The 24,352-nt window shown below is 46.6% G+C and overlaps 1 protein-coding gene across 4 annotated transcripts in view; it reads left to right on the forward strand.

Moving 5' to 3' along the window:
* DPP6 (dipeptidyl peptidase like 6) overlaps positions 1-24,352 on the forward strand; it is an 859,550-nt gene that overhangs the window by 474,486 nt on the left and 360,712 nt on the right. For all 4 annotated transcript variants that reach the window (XM_042927196.1, XM_042927192.1, XM_042927193.1 and 1 more), the window contains exon 2: positions 19,933-20,047. In XM_042927196.1, coding sequence (XP_042783130.1) covers positions 19,933-20,047 — 115 coding nt within the window. The remainder of the gene's footprint in view (positions 1-19,932; positions 20,048-24,352) is intronic.

Below are 24,352 nucleotides of genomic sequence, written 5' to 3' on the forward strand. Positions count from 1 at the left end.
AGGTGGGTTCACACCCGTGTGGTAACGTGGATGCTGTTTACGTGCATGTGATCAGAAGACGCAGAGTTGTCATAGACATGCGGAAACGAGTTCCATAGTCCATAGTCACAGACGAGACGGTGTCGACCCGACAGCCCAGAGCTCCTCCCGGAAGCAGGTGGACACCGATGTAGGGCGGCAGGTCCCGCTGTCTGGAGAACGTCTACCTCTCTCTCAGGTGACGAAGAGCGTCACGGGCAACTTACGTCACATGTGCGAACGGTGGCAGGGCCTGCTGTCGGCCGTCGGGTGGCTTGGCCTGTCCTGTCGGCAGACCTGGCGTTTATTAATGCCCCGCCAGCGCGGAAGGGGTTCTGGCCAGTGCTGTCTGGTTTCTGGAGTTCAGGCCGTCCTTTCTGACGGAAAAGTATGAATTCTTCATAGAATTTCACAAAATACTTAGAATATTATTGAAAAGAAACTTTGAAGTCAGAAATCAGCTGTGACTGTTGGCCTCTAGACATAGAAAAATCAACCTAAATTTTTATGGATTCTGAACACGCCCTTTTTAGCAGAGCACCCCTAAAACAAATTAGACCTCCAGGCCCCAGGCTATGCCCACCTCTGGCCCCGGCCGTGCCCACCTCCAGGCCCCAGCTGTGCCCACCTCTGGCCCTGGCTGTGCCCACCTCCAGGCCCCGGCTGTGCCCACCTCCAGGCCCTGGCTGTGCCCACCTCCAGCCCCGTCTGCCCACCTCTGGCCCCGGCTGTGCCCACCTCCAGCCCCATCTGCCCACCTCTGGCCCCGGCCGTGCCCACCTCTGGCCCCGGCTGTGCCCACCTCCAGGCCCCAGCTGTGCCCACCTCTGGCCCCGGCCGTGCCCACCTCCAGCCCCATCTGCCCACCTCTGGCCCCGGCTGTGCCCACCTCCAGCCCCATCTGCCCACCTCTGGCCCCAGCTGTGCCCACCTCCAGCCCCATCTGCCCACCTCCAGGCCCCGGCTGTGCCCACCTCCAGGCCCCGGCTGTGCCCACCTCCAGCCCCATCTGCCCACCTCTGGCCCCGGCCGTGCCCACCTCCAGGCCCCGGCTGTGCCCACCTCTTGCCCCGGGCTGTGCCCACCTCCAGGCCCCGGCTGTGCCCACAGCCTCCGACCCTCAAACAGCCTGCTGCATCTCCCCTGTGGACCGATGAGCTTTTCTGGGAGCGGACAGCGCTCCGCTGTCGGGTCAGGTGACTGAGGTAGGTCGTGCAGGAAGCGTCAGCTCTGTGGAGTGGCCGTGCTATGTTCACGTTAGTGTCTACGACAGAGGCGCGCTGTGGTACTGTGCTCATACGGTGACATGTGTCATGGGCACTACCCACGGATCACCTCCCCTGCAGCAGGCCTTCCAGACCCTCCCTACGTGTTGCCTGTCACCCTCACTTCCGTATGGCCAGGTGTCTCAGCCCCACGCACCACCTAGAAAGCCGAGCCCCTGAATGCAATGTGCCATCACTGTAGGATCTGAGTGTTTGGGGTGCTGAGATCTAACTGCCACAGTGACAGCATTTGGAGCTGGGCCCTCTGTGTGTGATTGTGCCCTTATTAGAAGAGGCCAGGCGGCTGGCTTCCCCAGGCCCTGCCGTGGTGAGGGCACAGTGGGAAGGGGCTGTGTGTGAGCTGCGAAGCTGGCTTTAACTCCAGCCGTGCTGGTGCTGTGATCCCAGGCTCACGGCCTCCAGAACCTCGAGAAGGAAGTGTCTGTGTGTAAGCCCCCGTCTGTAATACTTTGGGCGCCTGGGTGGCTCAGTTAAGCATCGGACTTCAGCTCAGGGCAGGATCTCGCAGTTGGTGAGTTCAAGCCTCGCATCAGGCTCTCTGCTGTCAGCACAGACCCCACTGCAGACCCTCTGTCCCCCTCTCTGCCCCTCCCCTGCTCGTGCATGTGCGCGCTCTCTCTCTCAAAAATAAAAAACAGCAACAACAGGTTTTTAAATTAATTTATTTAAATTCAAGTTAGTTAACGTACAGTGTAGTATCGGTCCCAGGAGTAGAAGCCAGTGATTCATCTCTTACATACGACATCCAGGGCTCATGCCAACAAGTGCCCTCCTCGGTGCCCATCACCCATCTAGCCCATACCCCCACCCCTACCTCCCCTCCAGCAGCCCTCAGTTCTCTGTATTTAAGAGCCTCTTATGTTTGCCTCCCTCTCTGTTTTTATCTTATTTCATTTTTCCTTCCCTTCCACTACAGTCATCTCTTTTGTTTCTTAAATTCCACATATGAGGGAAATCATATGGCATTTGTCTTTCTCTGACTGACTTAATTTCGCTTAGCATAATACATTCTAGTCCCATCCACAATGTTGCAAATGCCAAGATTTCATTCTTTTTATCGTCGAGTAATATTCCATTGTGTATATAAAACACATTGTCTTTATCCGTTCATCCATTGATGGCCATTTGGGCTCTTTCCATACTTTGGCTATTGTCGATAGTGCTGCTATAAACATGGGGGTGCATGTGTCCCTTCGAAACAGCACACCTGTATCCCTTGGATAAATGCCTAGTAGTGCAATTGCTGGGTCGTAGGGTAGTTCTATTTTTAATTTTTTGAGGAACCTCCATACTGTTTTCCAGAGTGGCTGCCCCAGTTTGCATTCCCACCAGCAGTGCAGAAGTGTTCCCCTTTCTCTGCATCCTCGTCAACATCTGTTGTTGCCTGAGCTGTTCATTTTAGCCATTCTGACAGGCGTGAGGTGGTATCTCAGTGTGGCTTTGACTTGTGTTTCCCTGATGATGAGTGGCGTTGAGCACCTTTTCATGTGTCTGTCAGCCATCTGGATGTCTGCTTTGGAAAAGTGTCTATTCATGTCTTCTGCCCATTTCTTCACTGGATTATTTGGTTTTTGGGTGTTGAGTTTGATAACTCAAACAACAAGTACCAAAAAACAAGTACCACACAACAGATTTCTGTTGTGCGAGCTCCCAGTCTATGATACTTTATTATAGCAGCCCAAACAACCAGCGTGGTCACTTAAGTACCAAAGATGGAGTTAAATCTTTTCCATTCAGGAAACAAGTATTGAGTGTCAAACACGTGAAAACGCCCCGGGCCCTGGTCCTGCGATGATGGGTCCTAATGCGGTCCTGTCCCCAAGGTGTGTGCTCTCAGTAGTACTTGGGAGGAGACAAGCCACCACATTTCAAGATGGGGAAACATACCTCGAGAGGGAAATGCTGTCAAAATCCTATGGGAAATAACAGGAAAGAAAGTGTGTTATTTCAGGGATGAGAATGGCGGGGGGGGGGGGGGGGCAGGTGGGCAGGGACGTCTGCACTGGGCTGTGAAGAGGAGGCAGGTTTGACCATGTGGAGATGAGAAAGAAAGTTTGCCAAGGTTTGCAGGAGCCACACCCGTTCCCAGGAAAGGAGGGCACTCTGAGAACAGCTCCCAAGGATGCTTGCTAGGGCCAGGGACATCAGGTGGGAATGTCCACACGTGCCCTACATATACGCATGGGTGCGGGTACCCAACATATATGCACGGGTGCGGGTACCCTACATATATATGCAGGGGTGCAGGCAGCACATGTGGGAGGGAGGGAGCCTGCGCTCCACTCGGGGCTGCTGCAGCAAGCCTGGGGCCCCTCAGCTCCCCTCCTGCCCTCTTCTGGGGCCCCCCAGGAGGAGCCCTACCCAGCAGAGATCACTCAGGCAACTCTTCGATGCCACTCGCTCCAGTGTTCTCACATGGTTTCTGTAGTCGGCACGTGGCATCAGGCTCTGTTTTTCTTCCTTCTTTTTAGAATCAGTTCCTTGCAGTTGGTACTTAGGACCCTCCGTTTCTCCCAGAGTCTGCCCGATGACCCAGGCTCCAGCTCCCCTCAGCTCTGTGCTCTGCATTTGCAGGCTACACCCGTCCGCTCCTGCGTCCCGCTCTCCGTCCCCGCTAGAAACTGGATCTCATCCGGTACAGACACTTGGCCTCTCCACCCTGCCACTTGCCTGGGAAGGAAAAGTGGGGGTAGTAATAGGCAAGTGTCTACGTGTGGTGGCTTCTGTTGTCCAAGTAATTCAAAGAAGTGAATCATTAAGAATGATAGTCAAAGCAGTTTATCTTTTCAGGCTAATGTGCAATGATATTTCTTAAATCTACTTTTAAGTGATTGGGTTCTGGTGAATTCCAGGCACTAAGTTGGCTGGTTTTTTGTAACAGGTGTCATTGGATTTCCCCTTAAAGTTGGTGTTTTACAAGAACACAGCGTCCACACTTCCTGGTAGGGAATGTTGATGCCCCCACTTGACCACGGCCACTGTTCATTGGTACAGATATTACGGCTCTGAGTAACTTGCTTGACGTATCGCTCAACATTTTGGGCGGGGGGACAGGACTATGTTGGGATGATGCGGTAATCTTTTATAAGATACTCTCCTTTCTTGACATCAGCCTAGAACTTGGTCGTATTTAGAGGAACAGCCTTTTCGCAGCTGCAATGGATTTGACAATCCATTTGAGTTTCGTTGTTCTTAGTTCTTCATTTACCAGTAGGTTCCAGCCGATTGTAGTGCTTACGTATGCTGAGCTTGGTTTTGGACTTTGGTTTGCAGCAGCATACAAGACACAAGAGTGGGCTGTCATAAGATAGAGCGAGTTCTCTGCTTGGTAATGGAGTCACTCAGTCATGCAGGTTATTTGTGACGAGGGGGAGAGAAGTCCACGGGTGCGAGCTGCTTCATACCAAAGGTGCGTGGACACCGAGGGTGAAGGGAGCTAGTCAACGGGCAGGCTTTTGGCATTGGCCCCGTGTAAGAGTGCAAGCCAGAATTCCCCTTGGGCGTGTTTCCAGACCATTCTCTAATAGGCCCGTGAAGAGAGTTTTGCATTTGAAAAACTGCCGTCACAAACCCTTAATTTTCATGCAGTTGTAAAGTGTTGCAGAGAATGTAGATTTGCGGATGGGATATCAGTCACGTGTGGACGATCCCGCTGATATTTTTAATATCATTTGCGCCTCTTAACCATTTGCGCCTCTTAACATGCTAAAGTCCTGAGCAGGAAGGTCAGCTTTCCTTAAAACCTCTTCAGTTAGCAGTAACCGTCCGAAAAACCATTAAGGTTTCTCATCTGCTAGGGTGACGCACCAGTCAGGAAAGTCGAACGTCTCTTAGGAGTCTCGAACGAAGCCATGTCCAACTGTCAAGGATGTCACTGAGTATTTGCAGCAGCAAGTACAGACCCCATGACAGACGTGAGAACCTTCACACGTGTGACGGGAGTGTTGAAGGTCACGTACGGACTGTTCGCTGCCACTATGTGAGACCGCTGCGGTGTAAGCAAGACTTTCAGGCTGTGTATTTTAAGGGATTAAAGAAAAGTGCATTTTAATCAATCAGTAAAGCAATTCTTCATTTAGGATCTATATGAAAGACTGTATGTGGCGCTTTGGGACAAGATTCCCTGGAGGAACTTGCTCTTTAATTGTAAAGCGCACGATCTCTGCTAAGGGCTACTCGGGTGACACTTGTCAATAAATGCTGCATCATCTCACTGTAGGTGTCGCAAACTTCCTGGACGCTGTGTCAGTCAGGGGCATGGCAGGAGACGAGTCCAACTCAGGGGGCCTTCCAGAGACGGTCAGGTACCCTGCGCGCAGTGTGGCACCTGCAGGCCTGTGACGTGGTGGCAGGTCGCCCCACCCCCAAAGTCCAGGCCATTGGCCTCACCCAGTAGATTGTTCCTCCTGCGCCTTTGGGGTCTGTGTGCTTCACACTCTGCTGGTACCTGACCTTCTCTCCAGGTCTCCCCTCTGTGCATTTCACGTTCATTTCTTTCTGTTTCTGCTCTCTTCCCCCACCTTTTATTCGGAGCTGCTCACCTGGGCTGTGCAGGGGTGTGGTTGAGAGCTTAGCATTTGCTAATCAAAGCGCTTCTGTCGTCTGATCTGCAAAGTAAGCCTTCAGAGAAATGATGAACTCCCCACCGGATATTTGTGTGTCCCCAGCGTTTTTGATCAGCGCTCGTGTAGACTCTGAAACTTCTTGTCTGCTGTTGCTTTGTGCTCTTGGCTGTTCCAGAGGGGAGAGGCTTTCATTTAAGTCTTGGATTCCGGGGCTACTAACAGCTTGTGAGAGAGAAACAGAGGCAGAGAGAGAGAACCCCCTGCGTGTTCCTATGAGTCACCCCCACAGACGGCACCAGGGCCGACCCTTCCGGTAATTTCTCTAGCGGCGGCTGGCTTCGCTGGGGCTTTGTCATGTGACCATCTACACAAGGCAGGGACCACGCAGAGTGGTGCTGCGTGTTCCTATGAGTCACCCCCACAGACGGCACCAGGGCCGACCCTTCCGGTAATTTCTCTAGCGGCGGCTGGCTTCGCTGGGGCTTTGTCATGTGACCATCTACACAAGGCAGGGACCACGCAGAGTGGTGCTGCGTGTTCCTATGAGTCACCCCCACAGACGGCACCAGGGCCGACCCTTCCGGTAATTTCTCTAGTGGCGGCTGGCTTCGCTGGGGCTTTGTCATGTGACCATCTACACAAGGCAGGGACCACGCAGAGTGGTGCTGCGTGTTCCTATGAGTCACCCCCACAGATGGCACCAGGGCCGACCCTTCCAGTAATTTCTCTAGCGGCGGCTGGCTTCGCTGGGGCTTCGTCATGTGACCATCTACATAAGGCAGGGACCACGCAGAGTGGTGCTTTTCGCTTGGGTCCAGTCTCAGGTTTCTTAGGCCAGTTGCCATCTTTGTTTTGTTTTTAGTGCCTTTATGAAAAAACAAGAGCCGCTAATGAGGAAGATTAAGGAAATGAGCCAGGAAAACAGAAATGGGGATGCGCACCCAACGGGCTGACGTGATGAATATCGATGGCCATGTGTCAGTTGCTAAATGTTATTTAAAACTTGTTCTCGCCGTCTTCAAGTCATGTGTTGTCCTCCAGAATATGGAAATACAATGATTAGAAAGCTGTTTTACCATCCTGAGATATATGCACCATTGGTTTTGTAATTTGTTGCTACCTTTTCCTTATAGTAAATGGTCCATGATACATAAAAGAAATTTATGTCAGAACTTTTCACGGTGAATAAATATTAGAAAGAAAATACATTTAGACAATAGACTGGAGCAGTGGGATGGGGATCCCGTGCTCAGGTTTGCGTAGTTTATTTTCTCCTGATAATTTTGACACTTGCTATGTGAATATTTTACCTTTTAGGGTACTTGAGTCCTCCTTGTCCCAGTAATTGATACATTTTAAGGTACAGCGGGAGAAGTAACCGATCCCGGGCTTTCTCTGTGCCCTTTCCCTGATGTCAACAAACACGTTGAAAAACTAACACCTGCCTTCTTCTAGAAGTTATTAAAGGTGGCCTGCAGCATCCTCCAGTGACGTCTCGTTGCATTCTGGACGAAACACAAAATACGCGGCATTGTCTACAAGGCAGGTGCGGCGTTAGGGCTGCTCTCCCTGCGCCTGCGTCACGTGACTCTGCACCAGGTCTCACGCCCGCCTCACGGTGCTCCCCCAAATGGAAACCCTTCCCAGCTGTTCACCTGGCTAGCTCCTGCCCATCCTTTGAGAATCTGAAAGTAAATCCCACTTCCTCAGAGAGCCCGGGCCTCCCCCTTGGTCCCCAATCAAGCCTGGTACCCATCGCATCACTATACCCTCTGTAGCACCCCGATTGGCTGGGCACAGAGCTCATCCCAGGGTGGCACTCCAGTGGCCTGACGTCTCTCCCTCCTGCTGGAGTGAGTGCAGGGGAAGTAGCCCTTTCCTTCACTCCTGGCCCGCGCCTGCCGCCGCAGTTACCGTGCACCCCACATGGTCAACGTTCGCCACTGTGAAATAGTACGATGCAGAAACTCCCATAACGTGTAAGCCTGTAACCTGAAACAGCCCCGTAACCTCTCTCTGGGTGGAGAGAGGGCGTATTGCCCTGCACCTTGCCCCTCCCTTCCAGTTGGCACCCCTCCTCCCCTAAGCGCCGCGCCATGCTTCATTTGACGGAAATTCCTTTGTTGTTCATCTTCTTAGACTTCAGCGTGAACCCTGTGCTGATAGTGTAGTTTTGCCCTGCGTTCAGTTTTTTTGGTTTGTTTTTTTGTTTTTGTTTTTGTTTTTTTGTTTTGTTTTGTTTTTTTGGCCCTGCGTTTGCTGCTCTCTACAACCTAGGACCCTCAGTTTTACATGGATGAAATAAATCATGATATATTCTTCGGTGTCTGACACTTAACAATCGTATCTGTGAGGTTCGGTCGTGCTGTGCACGTGTGCGGATGGATGTTTTTCTATTGACGTGAAACGTTCCGCTACATGGCGTAGTGGCAACGTAAAGACTTCCCGCAAAATGTCTGCACCCCCAACTTCAGAACCTGTACGTATGTTAGGTTACACGTCAGAGGGATGAAACTTGCGGGTGCTATTGAGACTGCTAATCGGTTACGTTTCTGTGGCTAATACCTTCGCTGATGCTGTATGTCTTTCCATGAGACTGCACCCTGTGATAATGCCATTTTTGATGGCAGAAAGAGCTGGTAAATACGGATCTGCTGGATATATCTGATTCTAGGCCAGCTGTAGTTTAAAAACACTAGAGCTTTGGGGTGCCTGGATGGCTCAGTCAGTTAAGCATCTGACTCTTGATCTCAGTTCAGGTCACGATCTCACGGTTTGTGAGTTCAAACCCCACCCTGGGCTCTGATGGCATGGAGTCTGCTTGGTATTCTTTCTTCTCTCTGCCCCTCCCCTCCTTGTGTTCTCTCTCTCTGTCAAAATAAATAAGTAAACTTAAAAAAAAAAAACAAAAACAAAACAAAAAACCTTAGGGGCGCCTGGGTTACTCAGTCGGTTAAGCGTCCGGCTTCAGCTCAGCTCATGATCTCCCGGTTCATGGGTTCGAGCCCTACGTCAGGCTCTGTGCTGACAGCTCGGAGCCTGGAGCCTGCTTCGGATTCTGTGTTTCCCTCTCTCTCTGCTCCTCCCCCACTCACACTCTGCCTCTCTCTCAAAGATAAATAAACATTAAAAAATTAAAACTTAAAAAAAAATTTTTTAAAAACTTAAAAAATACCGGAGCTTTGTTTTTGAGTAATTTGATACCTAAAATAGCGACTGCCTCTTCAAGACTCTCATGAACATGATGTTGTACCAACTGTCTTGGCTACCATTGGCTCTAGCGTCTTGAACTAGCCCCCTCCTGTCACAGAGGGGGCTGCACTCCACTGCTGACATACGGTGACAAGCGTAGATCCTTGAGGATCGCTCGAGGTCATCGCTATATTTCACTCAGGATTTTGCTGTAAAGATAACTGTAGTGGTGGAAAATGGAGCTTTTCAAATAAAATCACATGTCAAATTAGTAAGTTGATTATTTTGAAATTATAAACCCAGTGAGTAGTTACAATCTTCACCTTCACCTGGGTTTTGAGTGGAGGTTTGGCCAGAACGTGTCACAGACCCTGGAGCCTGGAGCGTGTGACTTCATTAGTGAGCACGAGTGCCTTCTTGGAAACGGACACTGGCAGGAGTTTGCACCGCCAGACCGGGCATTGCCGCATGCCGCGTGTTCAGCTTCTTTGTTCCCAAGTTTTAGAGAAGGGCTCAAACTAGATAAAATATCTCCTAAAGAAATAGAAATGTCTTATTAAATCTAAGGGAAAAATTCATTCATGCCTCAGGAGGAAAATTAAGTCAAGAAATGGAAAACCAGGGGCGCCTGGGTGGCTCAGTCGGTTAAGCGTCCGACTTCAGTTCAGGTCATGATCTCGCGGTTTGTGAGTTCGAGCCCCGCGTCGGGCTCTGTGCTGACGGCTCGGAACCTGGAGCCTGCTTCACAGTCTGTGTCTCCTTCTCTCTCTGCCCCTCTTCCACTCGTGCTCGCACACGCTCTCTCTCTAAAATAAGTAAACATTAAAAAATAAAAAGAAATGGAAAACCAGTAGGGACCCCCTTTATGTGTCTCTTGTCTCTGCTTCTCCACCTCTCCCATTCCTACTTCTCATAAACCTGCTCTATTTCCTTCTGAATCCATATCCCACGCAGAAATGGGCGCTCCCCCTACGCTCATCTGATCTCATGTTTCGTGACAGTCAGAGAGAATAAATCCGAAGAGTTGGATCCCCCACCTGAGACCCTCGAGTGGACTTCTGACCCAGGCTGGGCCACCCCCGTGGTGGAGGAGGAGAGAGGAGGGCTCACGGTGCAGAAACGCGGCTCTGGCCCCCATGGGTGGAGGAGGAGGGCAGTGGCGATCATTTCGACCAAGGCCCTTTTCAAAAGGCTTCTGTGCGGTGCTGGAAGATTGTAACAGGGGGCAAGCCCTTTGGAAAAACTGAGCTCAAATTATTTTTGCTGCCGCCATTAAATTGCTGGTAGCTCTTGCCTCTGAGGCTTGTTAGATACTTAATATTTATTGAGAGCCTGAGGGGATTTTTGACACTGGGAAGTCAAGCTTGCCAAAATGCTGCCCAGTGTAGACCAATCGGTCTCAAAACTGCCTGTGGGTTTCGGGGAGTCTGTGCAAAGTCGGCCGTTATCTGAAGAAGATCGTAAGGCGTTCTCCCTCGCAGCAACATGGAAAGCTACAGATGCTCAATTTTAAATTCTGCAACTCACATCCAGTGTTCTCCCTGAGAGGGACTTCTCTTGGGCACGATGCCGTGTGAGATCTCTTCTGACTGTGATCAGGTCACAGGGCCGTTGCTTTTGGTGATTTATGCAACACGACACCTTTAAAACGTTACATCAAAATAGATCCGAGGTAGACTGAGCTCCGAAGGTAAGAATAACTTACATTTGGAGTCAATTTCATAAAGAAGAGATGAAACACAGCCAATTAAACTGAAAAGCCTAAAATAATGGGAGCCCTGGTGTGGAATTTAAAGTAGAAAAAATAATGAAGAAATTTTAGAAGATATATAATTACAGTCAATAATTTGCCTGCTTCGTTTTGTTTTGATTTCCCAGAAGGGCTAGTGGAGTGGGAGCTGGCTCTGTGCACACAGTCTTGCTGAACCGCAGGTACAGGGCTGACAGCTGCCTCAGTGACGGGCGGCAAAGTGCTGTGCCCTCAGGCGGTCGCACAGAGTCACGTTATGCAAAATAGTCCACCTCCGAGGCTTCCAAATTCAGAGGAGGAAAGGAGAGCGGATTCCAGATAGGTCCATGAGGCAAATACAGAACGGTTGGTGGACAGCCCCAGAGAACCTGAGTTGTGAGACGCAGAGGAGGCGGTGTGACCAAGAGGGGTGTTAAAGGCAAGGGGGGGGGGGGCACCCGACAGTGCGTGTGGCAGAACTGGGGTGGGGGGGGATGCCATCTCCTTTCCCGTAAGATAATGGTGATTCTTAATTAACTGCCCAACCGCAGCAGTGGGGCCTGTCAACCAGATTTAATTTGTAATTCGTGAAATCAGAGGTTTTTGAAGGGTAAGACTCCATCTGTCACCACCAGCGCCGCCCCCCTCACCCCCCACAGCCTTGGTTGCTCCTGTCTTTCCGAAATGGCTGCTCAGCCCGCCCCAGCCCTGCAGTCAAGAGCAGAGTCACTGACAGGGAGTCAGCATCAATCAGTACCCTGTGGCCACAGCCCTCATCCGCCTCTTACACTCACAACTAGGAAAAGCATCACGAGGACTTAGGAGACACTACACAGCAGTCCCAGAGGAGGGGAGTGTCTCAGGGAGCAGGAGGACTGTCCCTGCTCAGGGTCCAGGGAGCTCTGCTGGACAGGGAGCTCTGTTCTGCCCCCTCAGACGCTGGCTGGCGTCTTCGACTCTGGCCGACACCGTGAAGTCCAATGAGCTGCTGCTTCGTGTGTATCCTCTGGAAACATTTTAAACCATCCATTACCTAAACTTGGATCTAGTTATATCCCAAGGAAGGCCTTTTTCAGTTTTGGGAGCTGGAAACTGTCTTCTCTTCTTAATATACTTCTGAAAGCTGCCTGGGTGAAGAGGAGATTGATTGGCTCAAAGACGGACTATTGTGAGAAAAATAATTGAATTCGCTTCCTTCCTCCCTAGTGAGTGGGCCATCTGGTCGACCCCTCCGCCTTTAGCAAAGGGAAATAAAGTGCACGGTTGCCAGCTGTCCCCAGCAAGGCTGGCAGGGCCCGGACCTCCACTGTCCCTGCAGTCCCTGCTCTCCTGCGACCACCCTGGTTGCTCCCGCGCCCGCAGCTTCCCACGCTGATCTCCCACAGTCACGGGGCTCCTTTAGGGAGAGACCTTAGTGTGCGGCAGAAACCGTCTTCTCCCCCCACTTCAGCCGGAAGGGGGGCTCCTTCTGTCTCACTAGCTGCGTGTGGCCGTACCTACGTTGTAGAAAACAAACATGCCGCAAGGTCCATCTGAAACATTCAAGGTGGGTGTTTGCCACGTGGGGATGTGTGCTTTGTCGCAGAGTGAGGTAGCTGCAACCCGGCTCACCCTCCTCCGGGCACCCAATGGAAGATAAAATGCCGCTTTGCCGTCTCCGGGGGAAGTGGCCAAAAGGGGTGTGATTTCTCTGCGTTTCCTTTCTTCATATAGTATTGGAAATTTGGCGTGCTTTTGAGTTCTTCCCCTATTTGTCAATCAAGTGGCACGGAAGCATCATCTGGTAGTGATTGGCAATAGATAGTAAGGCAAAACCTTACGTGTCTATACATTGCATAAATTATAGTATGCCGCCACACACATTTGTGTGTAGTCCCAACACTCACGCCCTGGATTCCCTTTGTCTTCCACCCCTTCGTTGCTTTTTTTCCACCCGGGCAGCTTTCAGTTTCTCTAACTTCTAAAGGATCACCTCAGCGTCTTCATGTGAATCTCTGCTCCTTATCATGAGGCATAGGGTGTGATAAAGTCAGCGAGGGGAATGCGGTGGGAGAGGGGGAGCTCAGGACAAGATAAGGTGGGTCAGGTGTGGACACAGACGGGCAGGGCCTGGTGGCTCAGGTGGCCCAGCTTAATCCGTCCACAGAACACGGTAGGTCTTCAATTATTATCTTAATCTGTACGTCTCCCATTTCAGTTGTACAACTGGCACATAAAATATCAAACTCGAATCACAGATTGTGAAGATAATAACGTTCTGAAACCATGAATTGTATATTTAAGAAAAACCAAACAACCCAGGAAAAGGTTGAGTTTATTTCTCGTTCATTTGGTTGGGTTTGTTTGTTTTCTTTTTGCCTGAGTTAAGAACAAATGCGAGCACCAATTATATCACTAGGGACAAGGCAATTGCCAACTCTAGATGTCAGTTTGCATTACGTCTGTTAAGACGGAATGCTATTTATGGCATCGTCAGTGGAGCTGGGCCTGTATTAATGCCTTGCTTTCCACATCAATCGACAATAGCTTTTCTGCCAGAGGTGCCAGCCAATAATAAAGTTACTTCTTCTAAAGGTATTCGGGTACCCGTTCTTTCATTCAGCACACAGTCCTGGAACGCTGTGGCGTCCCACGTTCTATACCAGGCATCGGGAACACGAGCACACCAAGGCAATGCGGGAACACGAGCACACCAAGGCAAGGCAAGGCAAGCTTAAGTAGCTTGCTGCCTGGTGATGGCATGGGAATTAAATACATCATTGAATAGTGCAGTAATGTTACAGAAGAGCATTTACAAAGAATCAACGGTTGTGTCCAGATGGAAGAATGATGAACTGTGCCTGGGAAACTAGGCATGGCTTCCCAAAATGTCAGAGATGTGCAGCTGAACAACAGAGATTTGTGTCTCATGGTTCTGGAGACTGGACACCCAAGCTCAAGGTGCTGTAGTGTCTTACGAGGCCTTTCTCTTTAGGCCTTTCATGGCGCCTTCCTGCTGTGTCTTCACATGGTCTTTCTTCGCAAATGGGTACAGAGAGAGAAGGCAAGCTCTCTCGTATCTCTTCTTATAAGGACACTAATCCTGTCCTGAGGGCTGCACCCTCCTGACCTCATGTAACCCTCCTTGCCTCCCAGAGGCTCTCTGTCCACATACCATCACACTGGGGGGGGGCGGGGTAGAGGTTCCACATGTGAATTTAGGAGGGACACAGCTCACCCATAACAGCCTGATGTCCTTCCTTCCTCCCAGCTGCACTTCTTGTAGTTTCTGTTCAAATGTCACTTTATTAGGAAATCTCTCTGACGACCTTACATACAAACAGCTTACAAGGCACTCTCCCTCCAACTCCCTTATCCTGCTTTTTTCTTCTCTTACTGGGTTTATGTGTTTATTGTTTGTGCCTCATCCCTGCACTAGAGAACAAGAAAGGAAATACGGAAAAATGAAAGCCATTCAGCTTGCTGGGTTGATGACAGTGTAGTCTGTTTTGTTCACTGCTGTGCCCAACATTCTCAGGGCAGGGATGGCAGAGTAAGACCTGGGTAAACATGTGTTGGATGGACGGATGGATGGATGGGCAGATAGATGGATGGACGGATAGATGGATGGACAAATGGATGGGGTGGGTGGATGGATGGATGGATGGATGGATGGATGGATGGATGGATGGATAGATGGACAAATGGATAGATGGGTGGGTGGGTGGATGGACGGATGGATGGATGGGTGGGTGGGTGGGTGGATGGATGGATGGATGGATGGGTGGGTGGGTGGATGGATTGCTGGAAGCCGAGCTATCCCAGCCTGAGTGGCAAAGCCCGAGCTGTGGATGGATTGGTGACTGCAAGGCAGCCCACGGACAGTGAAGCTTCTCGTACTCCCGCTTTTAGGTAATTTGGCCTTAAAAGTACCTGGGGTATTGTCTGTCGGGGAATTGCCCTCGGCAGACCCCCTGGGAAAAGAACCATTAGGGAAGAAGATAAGGCTCTGCAAGAAATTGTGCAGCCTTACGTTTAGCCCTTGCCATCCCCTGTGGAGACTCCTCTACTTACAGGAAGGATGGCCTCATACCTTTGCCAGCAAAGAGGGCCCGTAAAGGAGAGACATGGACTTGAAAGCCCCACTCCGGCAACTAAGGAGTGTATCTCTGGGCACAGGTGACTTCAACCCCTAGGCCCACCTGGCCCCCCGGAGGCATTCCAGATGATGACTGAACCGAGTTGGTTAAGCTACAGAATGGTTCATTGGTTGCTAGGTGCATTGTCTGTCTGAGAATATATGAGGCGTGGGTTTCTAAGGCCTTTTCAGCCCCTTTCTGACACCTCAGACTGAGGCAAACACATTGTTCTTCTGGCCTCATGTGGTTAGGAGGTCATGTCCCTGTAACTGTTCCATTTGAGGTATTGAGAAATGGAGGGCCTTTCACGAGAACAGCAAATCAAATGCTTTGTAGATTATAGATAAACGCAGATGCATAATGGAATAATGTAAGAAATTAATCTATAATCAAAGGGTATGTGGGAAAGTTAGGGGGAAATCACCATATTATTTCTTAAAGGTCGTTTATACATAGGAACATTTTCAAAATCAGATAATGTTAGAAAAATTTAGATGACGTATGCTACAAGGAAATCACTAGCATATAGAATGCCACGTTTACTACAGTAAATCGGCCAGTTCAACACACTGCTGTTGTCTGTATCCATTTTTATTTTAGTTTTAGTTTATTTTAGTTTTTTATTTTCCAGTTTTTTATTTTAGTTTTATTTTATTTTCACCGACGCCGTTCTTCCTTCAGGAACCCCTGGTTGCTGGAGCTGGTCTCTGGCAATGGATGGATGAATGGACAGACGGACGGGATGGATGGATGGATGGATGAGTGGATGGATGGATGGATGGGTGGGTGGATGGATGGATGGATGAATGGACAGACGGATGGGATGGATGGATGGATGGATGGGTGGACAGATGGACAGATGGATGGATGGGTAGGTGGCTGGCTGGCTGGCTGGCTGGCTGGATGGGTAGGTGGGTAGATGGATGGATAGATGGGTCGGTGGGTGGGTGGGTAGGTGGATGGATGGAGAGATGGACGGATGGGTGGATGGATGGATGGATGGATGGATGGATGGATGGATGGGTAGGTGGGTAGATGGATGGATAGATGGGTCGGTGGGTGGGTGGGTAGGTGGATGGATGGAGAGATGGACGGATGGGTGGATGGATGGATGGATGGATGGATGGATGGATGGATGGATGGGTAGATGGGTAGATGGATGGATAGAAGGATGGGTGGGTGGGTGGATGGATGGATTGATGGACATATGGACAGATGGATGGATGGGTAGACGGATGGATGGATGGATGGATGGATGGATAGATGGACTGATAGAAACTTTGTTCACCTTGTTACACCAAATGGTTAATTGTTAATATGCTCTTCCATTTTACTGGATCTCTGAGATATGCATGTGGTGGTACCAAGCAGAACAGGGAATGTATTATAGTCTCATTTTCACCATTCTAGGCAAAAATATAGAATTCTGCTGAGAAATACACTACTGAAGCTTAACATTTCAGGGGATAATTTATTAACTTCTCTTGTCCTTCATGGGAAGCAGGGTCAGCTCTACTCAAATTTTCAATAAGTCAGCTCCTGCAAGTTAAGATGAGGAAGTCAGTTGAATCTGGGGAGCTAAATGAGACGTTCAAGGAAGCGCATATTAATCTGCATTCTAACTCAAAAACTGTCTCTATATTCTGGTTACACCCAAGTAGAAATTAAATGTGCATATAGACCATGACTAGAAAGGAAAATGGGGAAAATGAACATTTCTGTTCTCTTGGATTAGCAAGATTATTCATGATTTGTTTCCTCCTTAATTTGTTTCCTATTATTATTATTGTTACAGTATTTTTTATGTAAGTTAAAAAAAGTTACTGTACTGTGAAAAGCGAGATTTGGCAAATGAAAATGGAATTTAATAAAGAATGTCTCCTTTCCTGTGGGTAAAATTGCTCTGTTTTTTTCAGCGTGTAAGAATGCTGCCTGGAAGGCAATATGGTGCACCTGTCTTTAAGAAATGATGTAGCGATCCAGAATCATTTCACTTGAGTGAGCTATGCTGTCAATGCCTGTTTGGTTATCTACTGTCCATTCTCCCATTCAATAATATATACTAAGTTGGTTTTCTGTGAAAAATATTTTCTTAGTCCGGTGAACATGCAGGAAGCAGAGCCTTTGCCCCTTTCCAGAAGTCTCTTGACTCCCATTCATTTTCCACCCAGAGGAGCAACTTCACAGCTTTGCATCTTTCTTTTCTATCCTATATGTGTTCATAGGACTTTTACTGTATTGGGCATTTTTAAGACCATTTATTTCCACCTTCCTTTCTGGGGGAGTGGACCTCCAGGATCCCTGTTAGGTGTTCACCATCTTGCTCACTTCTTGGTAAAGCCACCCATTCTGTTGTTAGGCAATATTAGTGCTTGGGAATTTTGAAATTGTACTGAAACAATTTCTACCTTCCAGAGCTATACAGAATAAGTCTCCTCTCTCTTGCATGTGACAGTTCCAGTGAAGACTCTAGGTATTTGGCTTTTGAGACTGAACATTCTTTCAAGCCTACTTCACGTGACATGTTTTGCAAACATTTCCATCCTCTGGTCATCTTGGCAGACACTCTCTATTTCATCTGTGACCCCATCTAGCCTAGACCTGGATATCCCATTGGGGATGCGTTTGGGCTAGGAAGGGGCCCACTGAGTCCCAGAAGGGCTTCTGTCACTGCAACATGGGTTCAAGTACACTTCTGCTACACTACTAGCTGGTCAAGAAATTGACACAAAGCAAAAGTCTTAGTCTTCTTTCTGCCTATGAACTTTGACCAGCGCATCTAATAGATGTGTTTAAAACAGATTTTAGAATTCTGGAGCAGTATTAAAAACAAGATTTGAAAGAGATCAATTATCTGACCTCATGAAGACAATAACATTTTGTCATTCTGTATCTTGAATAGGATTTGGTCTTGACTATTCTAGTATTCTGGTTTGACGATTACCCTGGGATTTCATCTGAGCAGGGTTCAAGAAATCTGAGCCGTGTTCGGGGCACCTGGGTGGCTCAGTCGGTTGAGCGTCTGACTTCGGCTCAGGTCATGATTTTGCAGTTCATGAGTTCAAGCCCTGCGTTGGGCTCTGTGCTGACAGCTCAGAGCCTGGAGCCAGCTTCAGATTCTTTGTTCCTTCTGTCTCTGCCCATCCCCCACTTGTACTCTATCTCTCTCTGTCTCTCAAAAATAAATAAATAAATGTAAAACAAAATTTTTTTTATTTTTTTTTTTAATTTTTTTAACGTTTATGTATTTTTGAGACAGAGAGAGACAGAGCATGAACGGGGGAGGGTCAGAGAGAGGGAGACACAGAATCCGAAACAGGCTCCAGGCTCTGAGCTGTCAGCACAGAGCCCGACGCGGGGCTCGAACTCACGGACCGTGAGATCATGACCCGAGCCGAAGTCGGCCGCTCAACCGACTGAGCCACCCAGGCGCCCCCACAAAATTTTAAAAAAATGGAAATCTGAGCAGTGTTCAAGGGTGTGCGAGAGATTATGTGCACTACATTGATAGAATGAATAGTACTGCTTCAAGATTTATGCTTTTCACAGATTTGGAGAATTTTCAAATTTTCCTTGTAAACTTGGGCAAAGTGAAAAGCTGTGGAATCAGCAAAATCTGATCACTTGTTTTTGTTATTGGCTACTGATTTTCTCACATAGAAAACCTATCCAATAAGAAATGAGAGCAATTCAGTACAACTTTTCATCATTTTTAAGTGCTAAAAAGCTACTACTTAATAGATCGGTTCTAGATAGCAAATAAGATTGGTAGAAATTTCTAAACAACTGTAAAACTCTTTCTTGCTAAGACCATAATGGCCCTCATAATTTTTCTTAATTTGATAACCTATAGGGCCAAAATTGAATATTTGCATTCCAAATAATTAATTATTTGCCATCCTACATTTGGTATTACCTTTATTTCAATTTGTAAAAATGTGCTATATTCTAATGAACTTTCCGTTTTGGAGGAAGCTGTATTTGGGTATTGTGTTCTCTACTTTTTGAGACCATCTCTATTCTACTTCATCTTGACCTGCCGTTAATATGAGTTATAATCATGGGGACCTTTATAAGAAAGAAGATTTTGTGATCTGTGTATGGGCAGAAAGAGCAGTAGATCATTTGCAGTGTGACCATACGTCTTTATTTGTCCTGGGGAGGTTCAGGTGCTCTTGTATCATTAATGATAATTATTATCAATATAAACTCTTATATTTATTAATTATAGATATTAACCCCTTTGTCTTTCAAAGGATCTCTACTTGGAATGTAAATTACATGACCATGCTGATTTGAAAGCAACTGAAAGCTTGGTCTCAGCAGCCAATATGCCTGGTTCATTCCCTCGATCTGTCTAACCTTTAGCACACTGTAGCAATGTCTCCAGATTCTTCCTCCTGTCCGAACCCTGCTACAGTGCAAACATGGTTCCCTGGAGGGACTAAAATCTAGAATAGGTATAAGTGAGTTACCCAGTGAAGAGACCTGGGGAATGTTGAAGCCTTGTATGAGATGCTATAGAAGGAAGAAAAGGCTCATGATAGTGAGCAGTGTGTAGAGTTTAATTAAATGTGGCATGCAGTAGGTGCTGAATAAATGTTTGAATCTGGTAACCGTGTGGATGTAAATGAAAAGGAAAATGAGAGAGGAGTTGGAGCTGGAGTACTAATCATATTGGGTTTGACTCAATGGGGGTTAGTAGGTTGGCTAGCGTGCAGAGATGTGCCCCAGTTCCTGTGTGCTGTAGGACCTAGTGTGCTTTGTGGAGAGACCTTAAGTTCACAGAAATGCTGGAAACGTAGTATAATACCGCATTCATTCTTGAGATAAGGTTTTGCCGAGGTACAGGGATGAGAGCAGGAAGCAGAAGGGTGGAAAGGAGAACTAATCATAACTTCAGGGATGAGGATGTGCCTCATTCGCTGTTTTGTGTCTCGGTTCTTGATTTAAATGGAATGTATTTATTAGGTTGATTTCATGTTTTCACTCACTGGATTTCTCTTTTCTGTTGTTGTTTTCAGGAGCTGGTGGGGAGTAATCCTCCACAAAGAAACTGGAAGGGAATAGCGATTGCACTCCTTGTGATTCTGGTCATCTGCTCCTTGATTGTCACCTCGGTCATACTGCTGACACCAGGTACCTGTATTTATTCTTGGAAAAGCAAGTCACTGTAAGGGAGAAAGTGCATAGTTTTGCTTTGCAAATTTTTTCTAAGTAACTACCTATTACATAATTTATTTTTCCCAGGTTCTAATTCTCATTGTGTCATTTTGTTAAATGATGCCATATGTTTCAATGAAAAAATCCATTTTGGATGCTTTGAATTTATTTATATAATTGTTGACTAGGTAGAAATACTTGGCATATATTAAAATTCATAATTCTTACTCATGCTTCTTGAGCTTAAAGACAGTGGCATTATAAATGTAGTCATTCTATAAATCTCATGGAATTCATGGCTGCTATATCAAGGATGAATGTTAAAAATTATTAAAACGACATATGTTGGGGCGCCTGGGTGGCTTGGTCGGTTAAGCGTCCGACCTCGGCTCAGGTCATGATCTCGCGGTCCGTGAGTTCGAGCCCCGCGTCGGGCTCTGTGCTGACCGCTCAGGGCCTGCAGCCTGTTTCAGATTCTGTGTCTCCCTCTCTCTCTGCCCCTCCCCTGTTCATGCTCTGTCTCTCTCTGTCTCAAAAACAAATAAATGTTGAAAAAAAAATTAAAAAAAACAAAAGTAGAAGAAAGAGTCAGAACTCTCTAAGGAAGGAAAAAAACACACAAAAATCTGTAGCAAAAACCTACCACAAAAATGTGCATACACCTGCCCCAATTAATGTCTCAAAAATAAGGGCTGTGGGAGCTTGGAGGAGAGAGAGATCTTTTGTGAGGAAGTTCAGGAAGAAGGCGATATTTGAAGAGGGTGGTAATGAAGGGTGAGGTTCAGGAAGGAAGGAAGACTTTCTCTGTAAGGTAACCACACGGCAGCTATAGGAAACCATGTGGCCACGTTCTCATTGTCATATTAGCTTCCTAGTTGTGAGAACAAAAACCACAGCTCTAATCCTCAACAAATAAACTGCACAAGTATTAGGCCTTAAGGTGGGAAGAGAAGTTAAGATACATTGAAATGTAGAAATGAATAGATAGGCAGATAGGTAGATAGATAGATAGGTAGATAGATAACTTTTACATTGTTGCAAGAAGCTCAAGTAAACTACCATGCACATTTAAACCATTCCAAATCTTAAATGAAAACCATAAAGTAATCTGTACCCTGAAACCAAAACTAGGTAAAGATACCACAGGAAAATTATAACCAATGTCCCTTATGAATACAGATGTAAAAGTCTCAATAGAATTCTAGCCAACTGAATCCAGCCCCATATAAAAAGGAGTGTATACCATCCCCAAATGTGATTTATCCCAGGAAGGAAAATTTGATTTAATGTATGAAAATCAGTGCAATACATACATATTAATAGAATAAAGGGGGAGGGAATCCACATGATTGCCTCAGTAGATACAGAGCAGGCATCTGACAAAGTCCAAAATCCTCTCATAGAAAAACATTCAACAAGCTAGTAAAAAGAAACTTCCTCAACCTGATGAAGACCATGTATGAAAAACCCACAGCTAATATCATGCCTAATGGTGAAAGACTGAAAGCCTTTCCTTAAGATCAGGAACAGACAAGATGTTCAGTCTCCCCATTCCTACTGAATGTTGTAGTGGAGATTCTAGCCAAGGTAATGCAAGTGGAAAAGAAATCCAGATGGGAAAGAAGTGAACTATCTCCATTCACAGAGGACGTGAATTTGTGTATAGAAAATCTTAAGAGGCTCCTGGGCGGCTCAATCGGTTAAATGTCCGACTCTTGATTTCGGCTCAGGTCATGATCTCATGGCTGGTGAATTTAAGCCCCACATCGGGCTCTGCACTGACAGCACAGAGCCTGCTTGGAATTCTCTCTCTCCCTCTCTCTTGGTCCTCCCTGGCTTGCTCGCTCTCTCTCTCTCTCTCAAAAAAAAACTAATGAATTAATTAATTAATTAATTAATTTTAAAAAAAGAAAATGGTTCCAGCTGCAATCGTTTCAAAAAGAATAAAATACTTCGGAATAGGTTTAACAAAAGATGTACAGGCTTGTGCACTGAAAATGGGAAAACATAAGTGAAAGAAATTAAAGAAAACCTAAGTAAATGGAAAGATACCCAATGTTTATGGATTAAAAGATCTAATATTGATAACATGGCAATACTTCCCAAATAGATTTATAGATTCAATCAGATCTTTATCAAAATCCCAATTGCCTTAACTGGAGAAATAGACAAGCTGATTCTAAAATTCATATGAAAATGCAAGGGACTCAGAATGGCCAAAACAACCTTGAAAAAGAACAGCTAAGGTATTTTTACTTCCTGATTTTAAAACTTACTCTAAAGCTACAGTAATGAAAACATTGTGATAGCAGCATAAGTGTAGACATATAGACTAATGGAATAGAATCAAGGGCTCAGAAATAAACCTATACATCTACGGTCAACTGATTTTTGACAAAGGTGCCAAGATCATTCGATGGAGAAAGAATAGTCTTTTCAACCCATAATGCTTGCAGAAGTATGGGGCACCTGGGTGGTTCAGTCAGTTGAGCGTCCAACTTCAGCTCAGGTCATGATCTCGTGGTTCTTGACTTCAAGCCCCATGCTGGTCTGTGCTGACAGCTCGGAGCCTGGAAACCCACTCCGGATTCTGTGTCTCCCTCTCTCTCTCCCCTCCCCTGCCCACATTCTGTCTCTCTCTCTCTCAAAAAATGAATAAACTTTAAAAAAATTTAAAAAAATAATAATGCTTGCAAAACTGAATATCCACATGCAAAAGAGCAAAGTTGGAGCCCTGCCTCACACCACATACAAAAATCAACTCAGTGTGGATCAACAACCTAATATAAGAGCTGAAACTATAAAATTCTTTGAAAACTTTTTAATGTTGTTATTTATTTTTGAGAGAGAGACAGAGAGACAGTGCTAGTAGGGGAGGGGCAGAGAGAGAGGGAGACACAGAATCTGAAGCAGGCTCCAGGCTCCAAGCTGGAAAGTATAAAATTCTTGAGGAAAACTTGGGAGCATATTTTTATAAACTTGGATTTATGACACCAAAAGCATAAGCAGCCAAAGAAAAAAATAGGTAAATTGGACTTCGTCAAACTTAAAAATGTTTGACATCAGTAGACACTATCAAGAAAGTGAAAAGACAGCCCATAGAATGTGAGAAAATATTTGCAAGACATATGTTCAGTAAAGGTCTAATGTCCAGATTATATAAAGAATCATTATAACTCAAAACAAAAGAGAAATAATTTAATTAAAAACAACCAGAGGATTTCAAAAACATTTATCCAGAGAAATATAAATGGCCAATAAGTATAAAAAAAGATGCTCAGTGGGGCACCTGGGAGGCTCAGTCGGTTGAGCAACCAACTTCGGCTCAGGTCATGATCTCACGGTTTGTGAGTTCGAGTCCCGCGTCAGGCTCTGTGCTGATGGCTCAGAGCCTGGAGCCTGCTTCGGATTCTGTGTCTCACTTTCTCTCTCTGCCCCTCCCACGCTCATGCTCTGTCTCTCTCTCTGTCAAAAATCAATAAACATTAAAAAAAGTTAAAAAAAAAAAAGATGCTCAACATCGTTAGTCATCAAGGAAATGCAAATCAGACTCACAGTATACCACTTTATACCCACTAGGATGGCTATAAAAAGAAAAAAAAGGAAAATAACAGGTATTGGTAAGGATGTGGAAAAATCGGAAACTTCAATTCAAAGTAGGAATGTGAAATTATGTAGACTCTGTGGAAAACTGGTAGTTCCTCAAAAAGTTAAACATAGAGTTAGTGTATGACTGACTGAGTGATTCCACTCCCAGGAGTGTATCCAAGAAAACTGAAAGCATATGTTCATATAGAAACTTTCACATGGATGTCCATAGCACCAGTATCCATAAAAGCCAAAAGGGTGGAAACAAGCCAGTGTTCATCACCTAATGAATAGATAAACAAGTATGGACAAATGTGGTATGTCCATACAGTGGAATATTATTCAGCCACGAAGAATGAATTACTGATGTATGCTACAACATGGTCAAAACTTGAAGACATTATGCTAAGTGAAAGAAGTTAGACACAAAAGGCCCCATATTGTGTGGTCCCAGAATGGGCGAATCCATAGAAATAGAGGTAGATTAGTGGTTTGCCAGGGGCTGAGGCTGGAGACAGTAAGAGGTAACTGCTAATAAGTGTGAAATTTCTTTTTTTTTTTTTAATGATTTTTAGAGAAGTTTTAGATTCACAGAATAATTGAGAGGAAACCATGGAGATTTCCCCATATACCCTCTGTCCCCGCACGTGCATAGCCCCCTTAGTTCTCAGCATCCCTACACGGATGCATCAT

The sequence above is a fragment of the Panthera leo genome, chromosome A2 (assembly GCF_018350215.1).
Source record: "Panthera leo isolate Ple1 chromosome A2, P.leo_Ple1_pat1.1, whole genome shotgun sequence".
Lineage (NCBI taxonomy): Eukaryota > Metazoa > Chordata > Mammalia > Carnivora > Felidae > Panthera > Panthera leo.